This window comes from Mirounga leonina, unplaced genomic scaffold (assembly GCF_011800145.1).
Source record: "Mirounga leonina isolate KUSES-001 unplaced genomic scaffold, KU_Mleo_1.0 Mir_82, whole genome shotgun sequence".
Lineage (NCBI taxonomy): Eukaryota > Metazoa > Chordata > Mammalia > Carnivora > Phocidae > Mirounga > Mirounga leonina.
Genome location: NW_023270825.1, coordinates 5185228 through 5201617, shown reverse-complemented (window position 1 = coordinate 5201617; position 16390 = coordinate 5185228). Strand labels below are relative to the sequence as shown.

The window sequence follows — 16390 nt, the reverse complement described above, 5'->3', positions numbered from 1 at the left end:
CCTAAATGCTCCACAGATGTGCAGAGAGAGGCCTGGAGAGGGGCCGGGACCTGCGCGGGGCCACACAGTGAGTGGGTCTGACCCGCCCGCGCTTCCTGCTGCAGCTCCCGGGGAGAGGCCAGCGCTGAGTGCTGAGTGCAGGGCTTCGCAGGTGGGCTGCAGTGCCCCTTCCTGGTCCCGCACCTCCCTGGGGATGTAGCTGTCACTTGCGGAGAATGGCCACACTGTTGCCGCTGGGCTTTATCTCATTTAATCCTCAAAACCCAGCAGGTGAGACCCCGCCCCCCGTGCAGGTGGGGAAGCCCTCCGGAGCCTCTCCTCTCCCTGCTGACCCGCCTCCGGTTCTTCCGCCCAAGGCCCAGGGCCGCTGGGTTTCCACTCACTCCCAGAGAGTTCCCCCGAATTGAGTTAGGCGGTGGGAGGGGAGGAGGGGAATGCCTCAGGTGGAGGGGGTGGGGGCTGTGGGGTTCCAGAGACAGTTCCAGCCTTGCTTTGTCTTTTTAATTTTTTTTTTTCTTTTTCTTTTCTCACTTAAAAATCTCAGGAGGGACCCAGGATGACCAACAGTCCTGATTTGCCTATGATTGAGGGTTCCCAGGATGCAGGCAGGACTTTCGGGGCTGAAACAGGGCAAGGCCCATGGAAACCAGGACAAGTTGGTCACTCTAGAGGGGCCCCAAAGGCATTAAACTAACCCCACCTGATGCTTGAACTCCCTCCACTGTGTCCTCATGTAGTGGCTGTCCAGCCCTGCTTACATACCTCCAGTGATAGTGAGCTCATTATCATACAGCAAGAGCCAACCAAGAAGTGGACAAAACCAGGGCCAGGCACAGACCACAGTGAGGGCAGGCTGTGGAGCCGAACGCAAGGGCCCCTGGCCCACCTTCAGGGACAGTCAGACAAGGCTTCACAGAGGAGGAGAAGGGGGAGGAGGACAGGGAATTCCTGACCAAGGGAGCAGCACAGGCAAAGGCCAGGAGGCCTGGAACCACCTTATAGGGACTGACTTCCTTTGCTGTTATCTCTCACAGCTGGTGTGACTCCGCAGCTCTCCCCCACCCCATCTCCAAAAGGCAGTTCCTTTGAAACACCATGGCCTGGGCCCTCCAGGTGTCGGAGCTGGGAAAGGCCTCAGTGCCTTGCGAGAGCTGCTGGATGCCTCCGATGATGCTGTTCTGCCCCCTCTCATTTTTCTGAGGCTCATGGACCCTTGAGCACCAGCATCTGCCCCCTCTTCCAAGAAGCCTCCCCTGACTTCCCTAGCCTTGATCCCTTCCCTTCCACAAGTATCAACCTCCTCTCTCTTTTTTTTTAAAGATTTTATTTATTTATTTGAGAGAGAGAATGAGATAGAGAGAGCATGAGAGGGGGGAGGGTCAGAGGGAGAAGCAGACTCCCTGCTGAGCAGGGAGCCCGATGCAGGACTCGATCCTGGGACTCCAGGATCATGACCTGAGCCGAAGGCAGTCGCTTAACCAACTGAGCCACCCAGGCGCCCTCAACCTCCTCTCTTTTGGATGATCATAACCTCCAGCCCCTGCCAGGGACACCCGGCACTCTCGAGTCAAGGTTTCCCAATTCTTATCTATGCGCCTGCTCATCTCTTTTCCTGAAATGCCCTCTCTTTCGCTGAAAAAACTTTCAGATTCTTCAAAGACATGACTCAAATGCCGGCTCTTCCTGGAAGCCCTCCTGTATCTTTCTATTTGGGGTTGATTACCAGCTTCTCTCCTCTTTAAGCCACTTCACTCCTTCTGCGCCCTGCATGCAGAACCAGGTAGACCTTGAGCCCTGGGGGGCCCAGTGATGCCCAGCCCAAGGGTGATGCCTCTGGGAGCGGAGCTCAGAGCCCTCCACTTGCCTCATTGCCCTAGTCTCTGGTCCAGGCCCTCCAACCAAGGAGAAGGACTGGGTTACCTCTTAGGCAAGCACAGAGCAAGTACATACTAAGTGCTTGTTAAGATGTGTCCTCCCAACCAATATTTCCTACATCCCCACTCTGTGCCCAACACTGGGTCCTCTGGCTCCCCCAGGGAGTCCCCCTCCATCCCCCCACAGCACCCAGTTGGCACCCAGGAGGTGCCCAGAAGTGGCTCCTCTTGGACTGACAAACAAAGGCAAGGGCCACGCCTTCCTGTAGCCTTGGAGACAGACAGTCGGGCTCCAGAGTCCGGCTCTGGTCACTCCCCTCACTGGCCGGGTGGCCCTGGGTGGGTCGCGGCTTCTCCGGAGAGCTGAGTGAGAGGACCCGCGTGGCAGCACCAGGCACGGGCTCAGGGGGTGGCATCACTCCGTCTTTTCCTCCAATGCCCATAAAAGCCCCTCACTGGCTGAGTGGAACCCTTCCCAGGGAGAGAGGCTCAGGCACTCTGGAGTCTCCAGGGCTGGGGCTGGGGTCTTGGGGACTGACCAAGCACTCAGGGGTGCAGCAGTTTCTCAGGCAACGTTCCGAGGCTGCCCGGGAGAGGCCCAGGGCAGGGGAGGGCAGTGCCCAGATTTATCCACCAATCGGGCGGGCTCCTGGCTCGGGAGCACGTTCTTATCTGCCCAGCCCAGAATGGGGAGGGGGGGCCGCCGGGCCGGCTCGGGCGGGACACTGCCTGGGGACTGGACACGGAGCAGGCCCGGCAGCCCCAAGCCCCACCGGGTGGGTGACAGCCACTGACGGCTCTGAGCGTCCCTGCAGGCTGGTGGCCGGCCGGCTGCCCATCTCCTGCACCATGTCAGACGGCGAGGGCCCCTCGGCCGGTGAGTCGCAGTGCTATATTTACCCACCACGGCTCCAGGTGCAGAGCCAAGGCCGCTGTCGCCGAGGGCACCAGGCGCCCCCACCCCAGGCTGCAGGCAGCTGCGGGGCTAGACCCCCTTCCTCCTAGCCTGATGCCTGGAGGGGCGGGTAGGGGGGCTGTGCTCCTGGCAGGGGAACTGGCCTTTCAGAGCTGAGTTCTGCTGCACCCGCGGTCTCCCCGGTGGGCCTAGAGCAGGAAGCCGTGCCCGTGGCCATCCGGGGAGTCCGGAGCTGACCCACGGCGCCGCGGGCGCTGGGCTGTGGGCGCGGGGTGCCACGGGCCCCTGGAACTGCATGCAAACCAGTGTGTGTGAACATGTATCTGGGTGGGGGGAGCCTCCAGCTTCCATCTGATTCCCTGAAGATCTGAGACCTCTGGGAAGTTCTGAGCCCCTGGTCTACCTGCACAAGGCAGGCCCTCCAGGAGTCCCCAAATCCTCTAGGTTGGAAATGGCCCGGGACACAAAGGCAGAGGGGCGGTCAGATACTGGGGTCTGCGCACATACCTCTGCCCTCCCCAGGGGACTGGCTCCCCTGTGCGGCTGCCTGACCACCCTCGGCTCCTTCCAGCCGAAAGAAGGCTCTGAGGTGGACATCCCTCTAGCCGGCCGTGGGTGGGACCAGGGCTGCCCACAGCCTCCTCCAGGCTGCCCGGGTTCAAATCCCAATTCTTTCACTTCTAGGTTGGGTGACCGGCCTGGGGCAAGGAACTTCACTGCTCTGAAGCTCAGTATCCCCAAGTGAAAAAAGAGACAGTGCTAACAGTCCCCCCACCCCCGGGGTGGTTGTGAAGATCAAGTGTGATAACGTGTGACCGCCCATCTATCGGGGCCTGGCATGCAGTGAGCATTCAGTGATGGCCTCGAGGAAGCAGCAGGTGGAGGGTCCTGGGCAGGATTCTCTGCCTCCCAGTCTGGCCCCTCCAGCTGCGCCTTCTTGCCTAAGCCACTGCATGTCGGTGGTCCCTGGAGTCCTTATCTGTCCCGCAGTGCCGTGGAGCATCCTGGGCGTGTCAGGCTGGCCTGGGGTTCCTGGGAGGGTTGTGATTGACAGCAGTGTGGCACCCCCGGGGTGGTGTCTGGTGGACAGTCCTGGCACCTGGGCCTGGCCAAGTGAGATTTGGAAGAGTGTGTGTATGTGTGTGTGTGTGTGTGTGTGTGTTGGGGAGGGGGACACCGACAAAACTGGCCTGACCTCACCCTCTTCCCCCAAGTGTTAGTGGTGCAGGCTGCCAGGAATTGTCTGCCAAGGAGCTAGTGGGGGGGGGGGTGCAGCAGACAGGCCCTTTCTGGCTGGCTCTGCCCACACCTGACACGAACCCGGAATAGCTCTCTCCCTCCACCAGGGACACGGCCCTGCTTTTAGCAGCTTGTAAAACCACCCGCACGGAGCTGGGTATTTCAGGAAGGCCAGAACAATATTTAGCCCGCCGGGGCGATGGAATGGGCGCTGAGCGTGTGTGTGTGCATGTGTGTGTGGGAGGCTGGGAGGAGACACGGCCTTTACTGCCCCTTCACGGTGTAGGAGAGAGTCAGCTGGGCTGGGGGCCGGCAGGCACAGTCGTGACTCTGCCCACCCTGGCTGGGCGGGTCGCCCTGGGCGAGCCGGGGACTTGGCTTCCTGCCTGTAGAGTGCCAGCTCTGCTGTGCTGGACTTGCTGGGGCATCTGGCTGGCCGGAGTAGAGGCAACACCTGGGTGCAGTGGTGTATGCGTGTTTATTTGGGGGGGTCTCTTAGAGTGTGTTGTCCGAAGGTCAAGACTTTCTGGGATTCCAGCCCCATGGGCAGTGATTGGGTCCAGGAGGCTGCTGTGAAATATTTTTACCTCTTTTCAGAAACCAATCCCTGGGCCTGTGTCTATAGCAGGAAAGTTCTCAGCTCCCCAGCCACGACCTGTGTGACCGAGGGCAGGTTACTGAAGGTCCCTGTGCCTCAGTTTCCTCATCTGTTAAATGGGGACAATAATAGGATATTAGCTCTTCAAGTGCCAATGAAGAGTAAAGCATATAACATATAGAGTAAAGCGGGAATCATATAACCTGCTTAAAATAACGCCAGGCTTACTGTTAGCAGGTGTAACTTATTACTGCTCAACCAATAAGTGAGCTGCAGCCAAAGAGGAAAACGAAGGGGACAGATTATGTGCTGGGTCTTGTCCTGGCCACTTTGGAGATGTTGTTTGATCCCTAGAGGGGATGCATGAACTCCACTGCACAGCTAGGGAAACTGAGGCTCAGAGAAGCAAATAGACTGGCCCCAGTTCGCCCCACTGGTAAATGGTAGAGTCAGGATTCGAACCCAGCTCCCCAGACCCAGACTCAGGGCCCCATCCAGGAAATCCCACCCTGCTTGCCCCTCGCTCAGGACGGGGCTGGGGGGTCTTGTAGGCCCTTGCGGCTCGCATCTGAAAAACAGCCCTTCTCATTTCGGACAGAGCTAGCTCAGCATTGTCTCCAATAATTTGGAACCTGTACCAAAAAATGTGGTACCTGGTTAAGGTGTCAGGAAAACTGTGCTGAGCAGAGCAGAGCGGCACGCGGTCGGCCCCAGGACTCGTGGCCCTGTGCCTGGACAGGGGAGCCTGGAGGCTAAGGTTACCGGAGTCGACGTTGTATTTATAGCAGGAAGCTGCCTGCAGCAGGAACTGCCCGCCCGCACACCCGGGTCGGCGAAGGGGCTTCCCTTACAGCTGGCTGGATTCTAGGCCTGGCTCCGCCCCCGAGTGAAGCACAGCACGGGACGGGCCCCTTTCCCACGGAGACTCGGTTCCCCCGTCTGTAAAATGGGGCCCTACCGTGTCCCTCGCTGGGTCTGGAGACAGTGTCTCTAAGGGCTGCCGGGGCCTGGACGGAGGGGCCGGAAGGTGCTGGCTCCACGCATCCCGGGTCTGCTGAGTGTCTCTTCCTGCCTTTGACCTCGTGGTCGGCCCCCTCCCCTCCCGGCAGAACTCTGCAGGAAGAGAATCCAGCCTCCGTGCTGTCGGTCCCCACGTGTTTGGGAGAGTTTCCAGCAAAGCAGTTTTACAATTCCAAGCACCAAAGAATAGGCCGTTATTCTCAGCAGAGCAAGGAATGCAAGTCCCTCAGAGCGTGGGGGTTCGAATCTCCGCTCTACCGCCCCCTGGCTCTGTGGCCTTGGGTGAGTCGCTCAGCCTCTCTGAGCCTCAGGGGTGGGTTTCCGTTTGCCCTGCTTTGGAGGGTGTGGTGAGGACGGGCACCCCTAACGTGATGAGGGTTCAGCCAACAGAGTGACTCTCTTTGTCCTCCTGAGTAAACTCCCACGGAGGCCGTGGCCCCTGGGGACCCCAGCCTCCCTTTGTTTGTTCAGTGGGCAGTGGACAGGCTTTGCTACTGCCCGTTCCCCTGTCTTTATCACCTCCCTCAGCTCTGCAGCTCCTGGAGCTGTTCCGAGCGATTCAGCTGGGATCCAACAGCTTCTGGGGTCCCCCAAAGGCTCCCCAAGTATCTCTCTTTGCCTGGATACAAGGTTTTTTTTTTCCCCAAGTGTGGAGGGCCTGACATTGGGGTGGGCCACCCCCATATCCCACTCAATTCCTCCTGGCATCCCCAGGGCCCAGAGAGAGCCCCACTTCCTTCTCCCTCCTTGTCCTGGCCTGGGTTTGATTCGCCTTCGTGTTTACCAACTGGCCTCAGGGCCTGCGCCTGTGTCAATGAGGAGATTAAAGCAAAACATTTTAATTATTTAGGGCTTGCTCTTGGAGAGGAAGTGTCTTCCCCCAGGAGAGGCAGGCTTGCTCCCTGGGCCTTGTCATCTCTCTAGGTTGTTCCCCCTCCAGTTGATGAGGGCTTCCCCCTTTCTAGATGGGTAAGTGGGTTCAGGTTTCATCTCTTGGGCAATAGGGAGCCAGTAAGAACTCTAGCCAGGGGCTACCTGCATTGCTTCCATGTGTGGGGGGCAGGGACTAGAGAATCTGGAGGCCAAGAGGCCCAGAGGAGGCTGACAGGATGGTCCTGAGGAGAAGGATGAGGCTGACTCAGGAGGGGAGGGACAGGGGAGTAGGGGGGTTAAGCAACTGTTGAATGTGGGGGCAGGGAGGCTGCGTCCCCGGGCTGCCTCCCCCACCAGGGATGTCCAGAGGACAGATGCTCATCTCCAAGGGACTGGGGCTGACCTGGCAAAGTCTCAGAGTTGGTCTGTAAAAACACACGGGAGTGGATGGAGGATGGTGTCCAAAGTCAGGCAGACCCGGCCCCTGCCATGGACGCTGTGGACGCAGGCAGGCTCTCCTCTCTCCCCCTGGCTCGCCTCATCTGTAAGTGCAGGTGACGCCACAACCCCAGGGACTGTCATGGGGGCTCCGTGAGATGTTGCCTTAAAATTCTTTACAGGGGTGCCTGGGTGGCTCAGTCGGTTAAGCGACTGCCTTCGGCTCAGGTCATGATCCTGGAGTCCCGGGATCGAGTCCCGCATCGGGCTCCCTGCTCGGCAGGGAGTCTGCTTCTCCCTCTGACCCTCCTCCCTCTCGTGCTCTCTGTCTCTCATTCTCTCTCTTGCAAATAAATAAAATCTTAAAAAAAAAAAATCTTTACAAACCGTGAGGCCTGGGGGAGGAATGGAGGGCAGCCGATGGTGCTCAGGAGTCAACCTGAAAACTCTCGCCGTAGATGTGCCAGGCACCTGCTCCTGACGGCAGAAGGGCTCAACCTGAGCAGGATCACACGACCTGGCTGAGAGCAGGGGCGTGGGGGGCAGACACAGGACACAGAAGGCCCCCTAGTCCTGCCCCTCACAGCTCCCTCCTGTCATAGGTCAGTGCCGTGTCCGCACTCCCAACCTGTGGAATCCCTGCATTATGGAGGGGGAGACTGAGGCCCAAGGGAAAGAAAGACTGGCTCGGGGTCACCCAACCGGGGAATGATAAACGGGGACTCAGGCTTGATTCCCAAACATGAGCCCATTCCCTGTGGCACCTTTGTTCCTTCTTCCTGCCTTCTCTCCTCCTGCCCAAAGTCAGCCCATCATCTGGCCTCCGTGGGGCTCTGCTTCCTCCAGGACCCCTCCCTTGATTCTGCGGTTCCTAGGGGACCCTGTCCCCTAGGAGCGCCCACCCCCCAACCACCTGGTTGAGTACTGCCCACCTGGACACCTCTGTCCAGCTCACAGGATGTTGGATGGCAGGGGAGATGGTTGGGTGGGGTTCATTGCTGGGTGACCCGCAACCAGCCTCCTTTCATTTTTGGCCTCAGGGACGTTATTTGTTGGCATCCACCCTCATAGAATCCTACAGGCGAGCACGTGACTCTGCACACATGTCCTGTGTTCCAACATCAGGTGGGGCTCGGGGCCCTGCTCTGCACCCGCCCTCATTACAGCCCTGGGCATCTCCAAGCAGCAAGTGAACGCGCTTTCACGCCATGTGGCTCAGGTCCCTGCTCCGGTGTCTGAAGTGCCCTTGGGATGGGTCTTAACACGACAACAAGTACCGGTTAGAAGCTGTTGGGAATTCAACTGGGAAACGAAAGTTACCCATTTCTGTTCTTTTAAGGGATTGGGTTCATTCTAATTGAGCATTCTTGAGAAAGCAAGGTAGATTTTTTTTTTTAATTTTTATTATATCTTTAAATGAAGCTGCTGGTGTTTGCGACCACTTCCTGTATTTTCTTGAATCTATGTAGTCAAAATAAAAGACAGAAACTGGTGGCTGAGGGGCGTCTGGGTGGCTCAGTCGGTTAAGCATCGACTCTTGATTTCGGCTCAGGTCATGATCTTGCGGTTGTGGAATCGAGCCCCGTGTCGGGCTCCGTGCTCAGTTTTGGAGTATGCTTCAGAATCTCTCTCCCTCTCCCTCTCCCCCGTGTGTTCTCGCTCTTAAATAAATAAATAAAATCTTAAAAAAAAAATAAAAGAAACTGGTGGCTGAGATGAGTCAGAGATACCCATTGTCATCCACAACTGCTGATTTCAAATCTTTGCATTCATCAACACAGACCCTTTGTTTTTTTACTGATAATAGCACCCAGGATGGGCTCAGTACGTGCTGGAAAAAAAAAAAAACCAAGTAAATCCCAGCGGCTTAAAGCAACAAAGGTATATTTCCCGCTCATGCAAAGTCGTTTGCCAATCTGGTAACTCTCAGGGCGCGTTACCTAGGCGGTGGCTCAGCCTGATGCCTCCATATGGACCCATGCTTCCCCAGTTATGAGGCTGGCAGAGAGACAGAGACACCGCACTGACAATTAAACCCTCCCGTGCCCAAGTGGCCCATCCTGCCACTACAATCATTTCATTGGCTCGAGCGAGTCACATGGCCACACCTAATGGCCAGAAGGCGGAGTACAGCCCTCCGTTTGTGAATGGCAGTCATATCTGCCCCCCCGTTGACTTTTGTCCCCAATTGACTTAAAAAAAAAAAAGTAATCCATTTTAATTATGAAATGTTGGGAGCGTATTGTCTGAGCTGCAGTCTGTAAGCATCTGAAATGCAGATTATGAATCGTTCCAACATGCAAGTCACAAAGCAAGGGACAAGATTTTTCAAAACGTGTTCTTTCCCACAGATTTGAATTTGCATTTAAAAGCACAAACATCAGTGTCTGAGAGATTGGGTCACCACACCAGCAAGGAAAAGCATAACCAAGAGAAACATGAGCCGTTAATTTCCGCGAAGCTCTGTTGATTTATTATTTGCTCACGCACTGAAGAGGGTGCTGGGCTGGAGAGCTCCGGAGCCTGTTCAATCAACGCAGTCAACGGATGAAGAAATAGGGTCTGAGTTTAGAAGGAAATGATGGTAGAAATATACTGGAGGGTGAGTTATGAGTCTGTGCGCCGTCTCTCTGAGGCAGGCACTATTTCCTTGATCCCACGACACCACCACCACCTAGAGTCTCGCGGTCAGTTCGAGTAATAGTAGCATCTAATGAGACGAGCTTAACCGGAGGGCTGTGGCCATGAAAGCCACATGTCGATTTGTATGATGAGATAAGACCTGGTTTAAAAATAATGTCTGCAAAGACTAGAGGTTGTCTCGAAGCCTTTCCGTAAGGGTCGATGACGTCACCTGAATGGCTGGAAATAAAGCTGGAATTTAATACATTAATATTATTAATTAAATAAAATATTAAGTAAATATTTCATTAATTAAAATAAATTAAATATTAATTAAATTAATAAAACTGGGATAGTAGGACTCCCTGCTGGGGATCAGATGCCCCTGCAGCCCCGGGGCCCCCCCGGTTCCAACCTCTAAGCCAGACTGTTTAGAGAACTCTCGTCCTAGTTTAAACACATCTTCTACGGTTCCCGCCTGATTTATTTTGGGTGGAAAAAAGTGTCCAAGCATGGTGCAGTTGCAGAAAACACTCTCCCTGCTGCTCCCCTCTGGAGGGGTCCGTGGTCTCAGTGGACCACCTGATTCGGCAGTGCTCATTGGGCACGTCCCGTGTGTGCAGCATCAGCTTGCATTCCCCCCAGGGGTGCACGAGGGTTCCCCTTCCTCCGCATCCTCACCAACGCTGGTCGTTACCTAGCGGGTGGGAGGGTATCTCACTGTGGTTTTGATCGGCCTTTCTCTAGTGACTAGTGGTGTTGAATGTCTTTTCCTGTGCTCCTTGGCATCACCCCCTTGGCTCTGAGACTGTAAGCCTCAATGTCCTCATCTGTAAAATGGGGACAGGGACAGTGCCTGCCTCCCAGGCTGTGGTGAGGATTCAGGGAGATAATTGCAGGGCCTTGGCCCAGAGCAGCTGCCCAGCAAATGTTTCCTGCTCGAAGCTGCGGTCTGGGCTTACAATGCCTCCTCTGAAGGCTGGTGGGAGGGAGGGAGTCGAAGAGAGTAGGAAAGTTGACAGTTTCTGCAAGTTGCCAGCCCATTTAGGAAAGGGACAAACCTCATCAGAGAAGGTGTTGACTGACACTGGCCCAGCCCTGGTGGTTTCTTCCCTAGCTGCTGGCCTGGGCCGGCCAAGGGAGTCGGCTGCGTCGGCACAACCCAGACGAGGCAGGTGTCCAGACCACACGCTCAGGGAAGATAAGCTGGGCCCGTCATTGGGGTTTCCGGTGAGGGACACCTGCATGTTTTTCTTATCTTAAGTCATTTGGCCTCTTCCCCTGGACTTCTCTCGAGGCTGGTCACGTTGCCCTCCTGGACTTGCAAGCTTCCGTCTGTCCATGGAGAGCTCTGGAAATCGGCCAGGAGCATCCTCCTGTGAGCTCGAGCAGGAGCCTGGAGCCTGGCAGAGGTGCCGATGGTCAAGCTGATTGTGTAGTTGTAACCAGAGCCGGGAGCTGGGCAGGGGGTGAGGGAAAGCCAATCCACCTCCAGATAGTAAGCTCATTAGGCTGCCCCAGAGGGAACAATTCATGTTCTGTTCTGGAGCCCAGTGGGAGAAAGGCAGAGTTCACCCCTGTGGCCCTGGATGTTCAGTTGAGTCTATAATCTGGGAATGGTGGGTCATACCCCAAGGGGACTCCAGGCTCTGGGGCTAGGTGTGGATGCTGCCACTGTGCCCATAGCCACTCGGGGCAGCAGGTGAGAAGCAGGGGCGGGAGTGTGGCTGGGGAATCAGTGAGATGGCATTGGCATTCAAGCTCTGCTACCCAGGGCTGTGTGACCTTTGCAAGCCACAGAACCTCTCTGGGCCTTCGTTTGCTCGTGTGTAAAATGAAGCCGATGATACCTTATAGGGTAGCTGCCAAGCACGAATGGAATAGTGCTCGTGGTCAAGGGCAGGTTCGGGAGATTCTAGAGATAGAGGTGGAGGTCCGTGTCTATGCCCCTGCCTCCGTGGGAAAGGTGGCGGGAGGGAGGTGGGATAGGGCTTCAGGCAAAGTGTAGCTTTATTTTGTTCGACGTCTGTACACTCGAGTGTCAGTCCAGTGAGGGAGGAGACGATGCCTTTCCTGTTGCCTCTACTTCTGTGGGGGTTGTGGTCACCCGGTGGGATCCCGAGCGAGCTCTGCAGTGTAGACCACACTGCAGGGCCTGAAGCAAGAGGAAGTTTGTGCCCAGCCCCAGGACGTCGGGCAGTGTCCACCCCCAAGGGCCTGGCTGTTCCCCCCCGACCCTCCCCTCTGGCTCCTGCCCAGTCTCCTGGGGCTCCTGTAACAAATAGCCATGAACTTGGTGGCATGAAACAACAGAAATGAATTTTTTCACAGTTCGGGAGGCCCAAAGTCTGCAATTAGACACACTGGGCCGAAGTCCAGGTGTCAGGAGGGCCATGCTCCCACTGGGGGAGAATCCGTCCCTGGCCTCTGCCAGCTTCTGGAGGTGCTCCTTGACTGGGGGCCATATCCCTCTGTCCCTGCCTCCGGGGCCTCCTTGTCCCCCTTCTGTGCATCAGATCTCTGCTGCTCTCTCCTAAGTAGGCCCCCCGCAGCATTTAGGACCATCTGGATAATCCAGGAGAGCCCGCCCACCTCAGGATCCTTAATTTAATTACATCTACAAAGACCCTTTCCCCATATATGGTAACATTCCAAGGACCTAGTGAGTAGAGCTAGGCGCCTTCAGCCTACTTACTGCAGGCATCAACACAGGATCCCCGAGAAGCTTGTGGTCTCCCAGGGCTCTGGCTGGGGGCCCAGGGAAGCAGCCCAAGGGGCTCAGATCCCCCAAGGGAAAGGCTTTGCGCTCAAGGGAGCACCTCACACCTTCCTGGCCTCTGAGCCCCGCTCCTCTCCCTCCCTCCTGAACCATCTTTGGCTGTCGGACCAAAGTTGCCCAGTGCCAAGGGCAACTGTCTCCCCTTTGTTTCCCGACCCCAGTGAAGAAAGTGATTTATGGCCTGGAGTAAACAGGGTTGGTGGGAGAGGGAGTACAGTGGGGCCTGACTGCAGGAAGAATCAGCTGCTACCTTCCGAAAAAACACGTTAAAAAAAAATACACTCTTTAGAACAGTAGTTTTTTTTAAAATAGAGAAGCCTGAATAAGAAAATAAACCCTAAAATATGTGGATGATGGAAGACATACTCAGGGAAGCTGAGAGCCCGGCTTGGACTCCCCGCTTGACCACATGTGGGGCGGGGGTGCCGCATCGGCTGAGCCTCAGTTTCCCTGTTTGGAACTCGAGGCCCACCTCGGGATGGCGGTGAGCAGGAAGCGGTGAAGGTGGCTTGGTAGGCAAACACGGGGAGGGGGTCCCGCCTGCAAAGACAGTGTGAGGCCTCCTCCCCCAGGGAGACGCCCGCACCGCCTGCCTTTCCCGCGGGGTGCCTCTCCGCTCAGCCCTGTGGCCTGGGGTCCCTGATGCTTCAGCGGGTGGGACTCCTCGGGGACTTTTCTCCACCGGAACGTAGTCTAAGCCCCTCGGCCTGGCACACACTGCCTGTCTGGGAGCTCTGCCGGCTGCCCACCCCTCACACCCCAGGTGCGGCCAGGAGACAGCACTCTGTACTTTCTGGGCCATTTCTCTCCGTTTGGTTCCTCCTCCGGGAACACCTCCTTATCCTTAGCAAAGCCCCCCTTCCCTCCCTGCCAGGGGCCCCTCACCAGATTGGGGCCGTTGTGAGTGGGCGGCATCCTCGTCTGAGTCTACGTCCAGCACCTGGCACATAGTAGGTGCTCAACAAATAGCCTTGTTATTGGTCCAATGCTGCTCTTCCTCTGGCGGCCGTTACGAAGGAAGCACCAGGGTCAAGACCCGTCTAAGGCCCTTCTGTGCACCCTGTCCTCTCTCCCCCACAGCCCCACCACCAGGGGCGACCCTCACTCCCACTTTATGGACGAGAAAACTGGGGCCCGGAGGGGGTGGATTGTCACGTGGCTAGTGCAGGGTGGTGTGAGGACTCACCTGCAGGCTGCACCCCCCTTGTCCCTGCCCCGTGTCACTGGGGCTCCTGGACAATTCCCTTCCCTCTCCGGGCCTCAGTTTCCTGATGTGGGAAGTGGGGGAGGGGTTACTGGTGGTGCGCTCTGAAGCCTCACCCCTGGAGGTGGGGGGCACAAGACACCGCCACACTGTGTCCCTCCTTGTGACATCCCCTTAATCCTGGGGCAGAGGCGTGGTCTGCCGGGGAAGAGGGCACCTCTCAGCCTGGAATGCCGCCTCCCCCACCCCCTGCTTCCCCCAGCCCTGGCACCCGTGACCTCTGGGTGAGGCCAGGCCTCGACTCCCAGCCTGGCCTACCCCAGGCTGGGGGGCTCCCTGCGCTGGAGGAGAGGGGGGAAGGGGAGGCACAAGGGCTGCAGACCGACCTCCCGGGCTCCCTTTGGTGGCCTGGCCTTCTTGTTTTCAATCTGTTTGCCCCAACTGTAAAGTTAGAGGTTCGGGTGTGGGCAGGCAGGGTTTGCCCACACGAATTCACTTGCTGCAAGTCTTGTTTTGAGGGCGGATGAGTCAGCTTGCCATCCTGGGGCAAGGAACACTGGCAAAGCCATCCACCCGCTGAGTGGTCTGAGCCAGCCTCAGTTTCCCCACCTCTAAGGCGGGACTAGTAGCAGCTGCGCTGGGAAGTGCTGCATGGACCCCACACGGGAGCCGAGGCCTCCCCTGCCCCCCGCCAGACCCCCCGCAGATGGCAGGCACCCGCCCCTCAAACACCTGCACTGTTACAGGAGGGAACAGGTGGTCACGAGGAAAAGCTGTAAATCTAACCGGTCTTTTTAAAAACATCTAACCGGTCTTAATCCTGCTAATGGTTTATCTTCCTTTCATGAGAAGGAGGTTCAGCTTCCGGCACAGGGCCAGGAACAGCAAGCTTTTGTGTTCTTTTGGAAAATCGAGATGGAGCTCAGAAGAGGACGAGTCAGGTGTTGGCGCCTTATCTTTCCTGGCAAAGCCAGGGCCTCTGGGCCAGGTCCGTGCTGGCCGCCGAAGGGAGGCGTGAATAGTGGAAGGGCTGGGCTCCCTGCCACCGGGGCTGTGTCGGGAAGCGGAGGGATATGCAGCCTCAAATGGCATCAGGATCCTGGAGGCCCAGAGGGCTGGAGGCTGGACTGGCCCTGCTCTGAGGGGCCAGGTGTCTGCATCAGGGTCCCTATGAATGCCCTGGGCTTCAGCCTCAGATTCCAGCCGCTGTGTGTCCTTGGGCAAGACGCCTACCCTCTCTGAGCCCTCATCCCCGCCTACCTCTTGTGATGGTTTCAAGGGCCCCAGCAGGGGGGCTGCGGGGTGCCTGGTGCGTGGTAGGTGTCTCATAGTGACAGCTATAGGAGAAAGCACTTGGGGAGGGGCCGCTTCCCCTCCGGGGAAACAGGGGGCTTTTCCTGGTCCCCAGAGCTTGTAGGACTCCAATTCTGATTTGCACTGTTGCTGATTAGTGGCTCAATCCCCACGGCCCCCTCGCCATGGGGCGGGGCGGGGGGGAACTGAGACATGTCTCTTGGTCAAGCAGGGGAGCAACAGGCCTGGAGGAGGTGCGCCCGCCTGCAAAGACAGTGTGAGGCCTCCTCCCCCAGGGAGACGCCCCCACCGCCTGCCTTTCCCGCGGGGTGCCTCTCCGCTCAGCCCTGTGGCCTGGGGTGGTGTGCCCGAGGAAGGCAGAGGGCAAGAGCCAAACCCCAGCCGAGAGCTGGCACAGGGACGGGCTACTTTACCGATGAAGAAACTGAGGCTCAGAGAGCTCAAGCGACCTGCCCAGGTCCAGTTGGCAAGTGGCAGCCCCTGTCCCTGCCATTGCTGTACTCAGTGAGGGGGTAACGCCTTGACCCTGGAACGGTTTTCAGTGAAATGGGGCTTGGGAACAGAATTATCCCGGGTGAGGTCCCTGGGCGCCAGCAATCCAAGGGTCAGCGCCTGCAATGAGGACCCTTCCCTGTGCTGCTGGAGATGGTACCCCCCAGCATGGCACCGGGGCGGGGGGGTGTTGCCGGTCACCAGCAATCACTTCCAATTTAGGGTGGGTCTCGGTGTGGGATGTCAGGCCAGGAACCCGGGCAGGGGCGGGGTGCCAAGGAGCAGGGTCCACGGCGTGACCCCCGCTGATAAATTGGAGAAGTCCCGGGGGTAGCAACTCTGGCCCTGCCCTGCTGCTGCAGGGAGGTGGGAGGGGAGGGCTGGCCACCAAGGCCACTCCGTCCCGCTCCAGCATGAGTCACTGCTTGGCTCAGGGCCCAGGCAGCCGAGGGAGGCCTCTGGCTGGGGTTCCCTGAGGTTAGCAGCCTTGGTGCCCATCCATTCCTTGGTGTTCCTGGCAGGCTTCTGTTCCTTTAAGAACCTGAACTTGAGATACTAGGGTGGGTGGTGAGATGGCTTGAGCTCAGGGATGTTCTAAACCTCTCCTTAAAGAATCGTGGGGCTCACTTCTCAGTGCCCCAAACCTACGCCCTGGGGTTCTCAAACTTTGGTGTCATTACAGCTGCGAGGGGTGGGGGTTCTCCAAAACGATGCATTCCTGAGCCCTACTCAGGGCCCTCGGACCTGTATCTCAGGGCTTCCCGTGTGGCTCACGGGCCCCGGTCTCGGGCGCCCCTTGGCACATCCACGAGATTCTCCACACCCCCTCATGTTCACTCTCTCCAGCCTTCTGTCACATGTCCTCACATGGGCACGTGCCCCTTATCCATATGGCTCACGCCCACACTCCCCAGATGCGTGAGCTAGGCGTGCAGACACACACACACACACACACACACACACACACACACACACCCAGACCGGCCACACAATTTGCAGGGCCCGGTGCTAAATGAACACA

The 16390-nt window shown here is 57.5% G+C and overlaps 1 protein-coding gene across 3 annotated transcripts in view; it reads left to right on the top strand.

The window, feature by feature from the left end:
* The first annotated feature begins 2581 nt into the window (after positions 1-2581).
* Positions 2582-16390, top strand: part of EML1 (EMAP like 1) — a 180781-nt gene continuing 166972 nt past the window's right edge. For 2 of the 3 annotated variants that reach the window (XM_034993199.1, XM_034993198.1), the window contains exon 1: positions 2582-2751. In XM_034993199.1, the coding sequence (XP_034849090.1) occupies positions 2724-2751 (28 nt within the window). In that variant the 5' untranslated portion in view covers positions 2582-2723. The remainder of the gene's footprint in view (positions 2752-16390) is intronic. The other variant, XM_034993200.1, reaches the window with a different exon arrangement.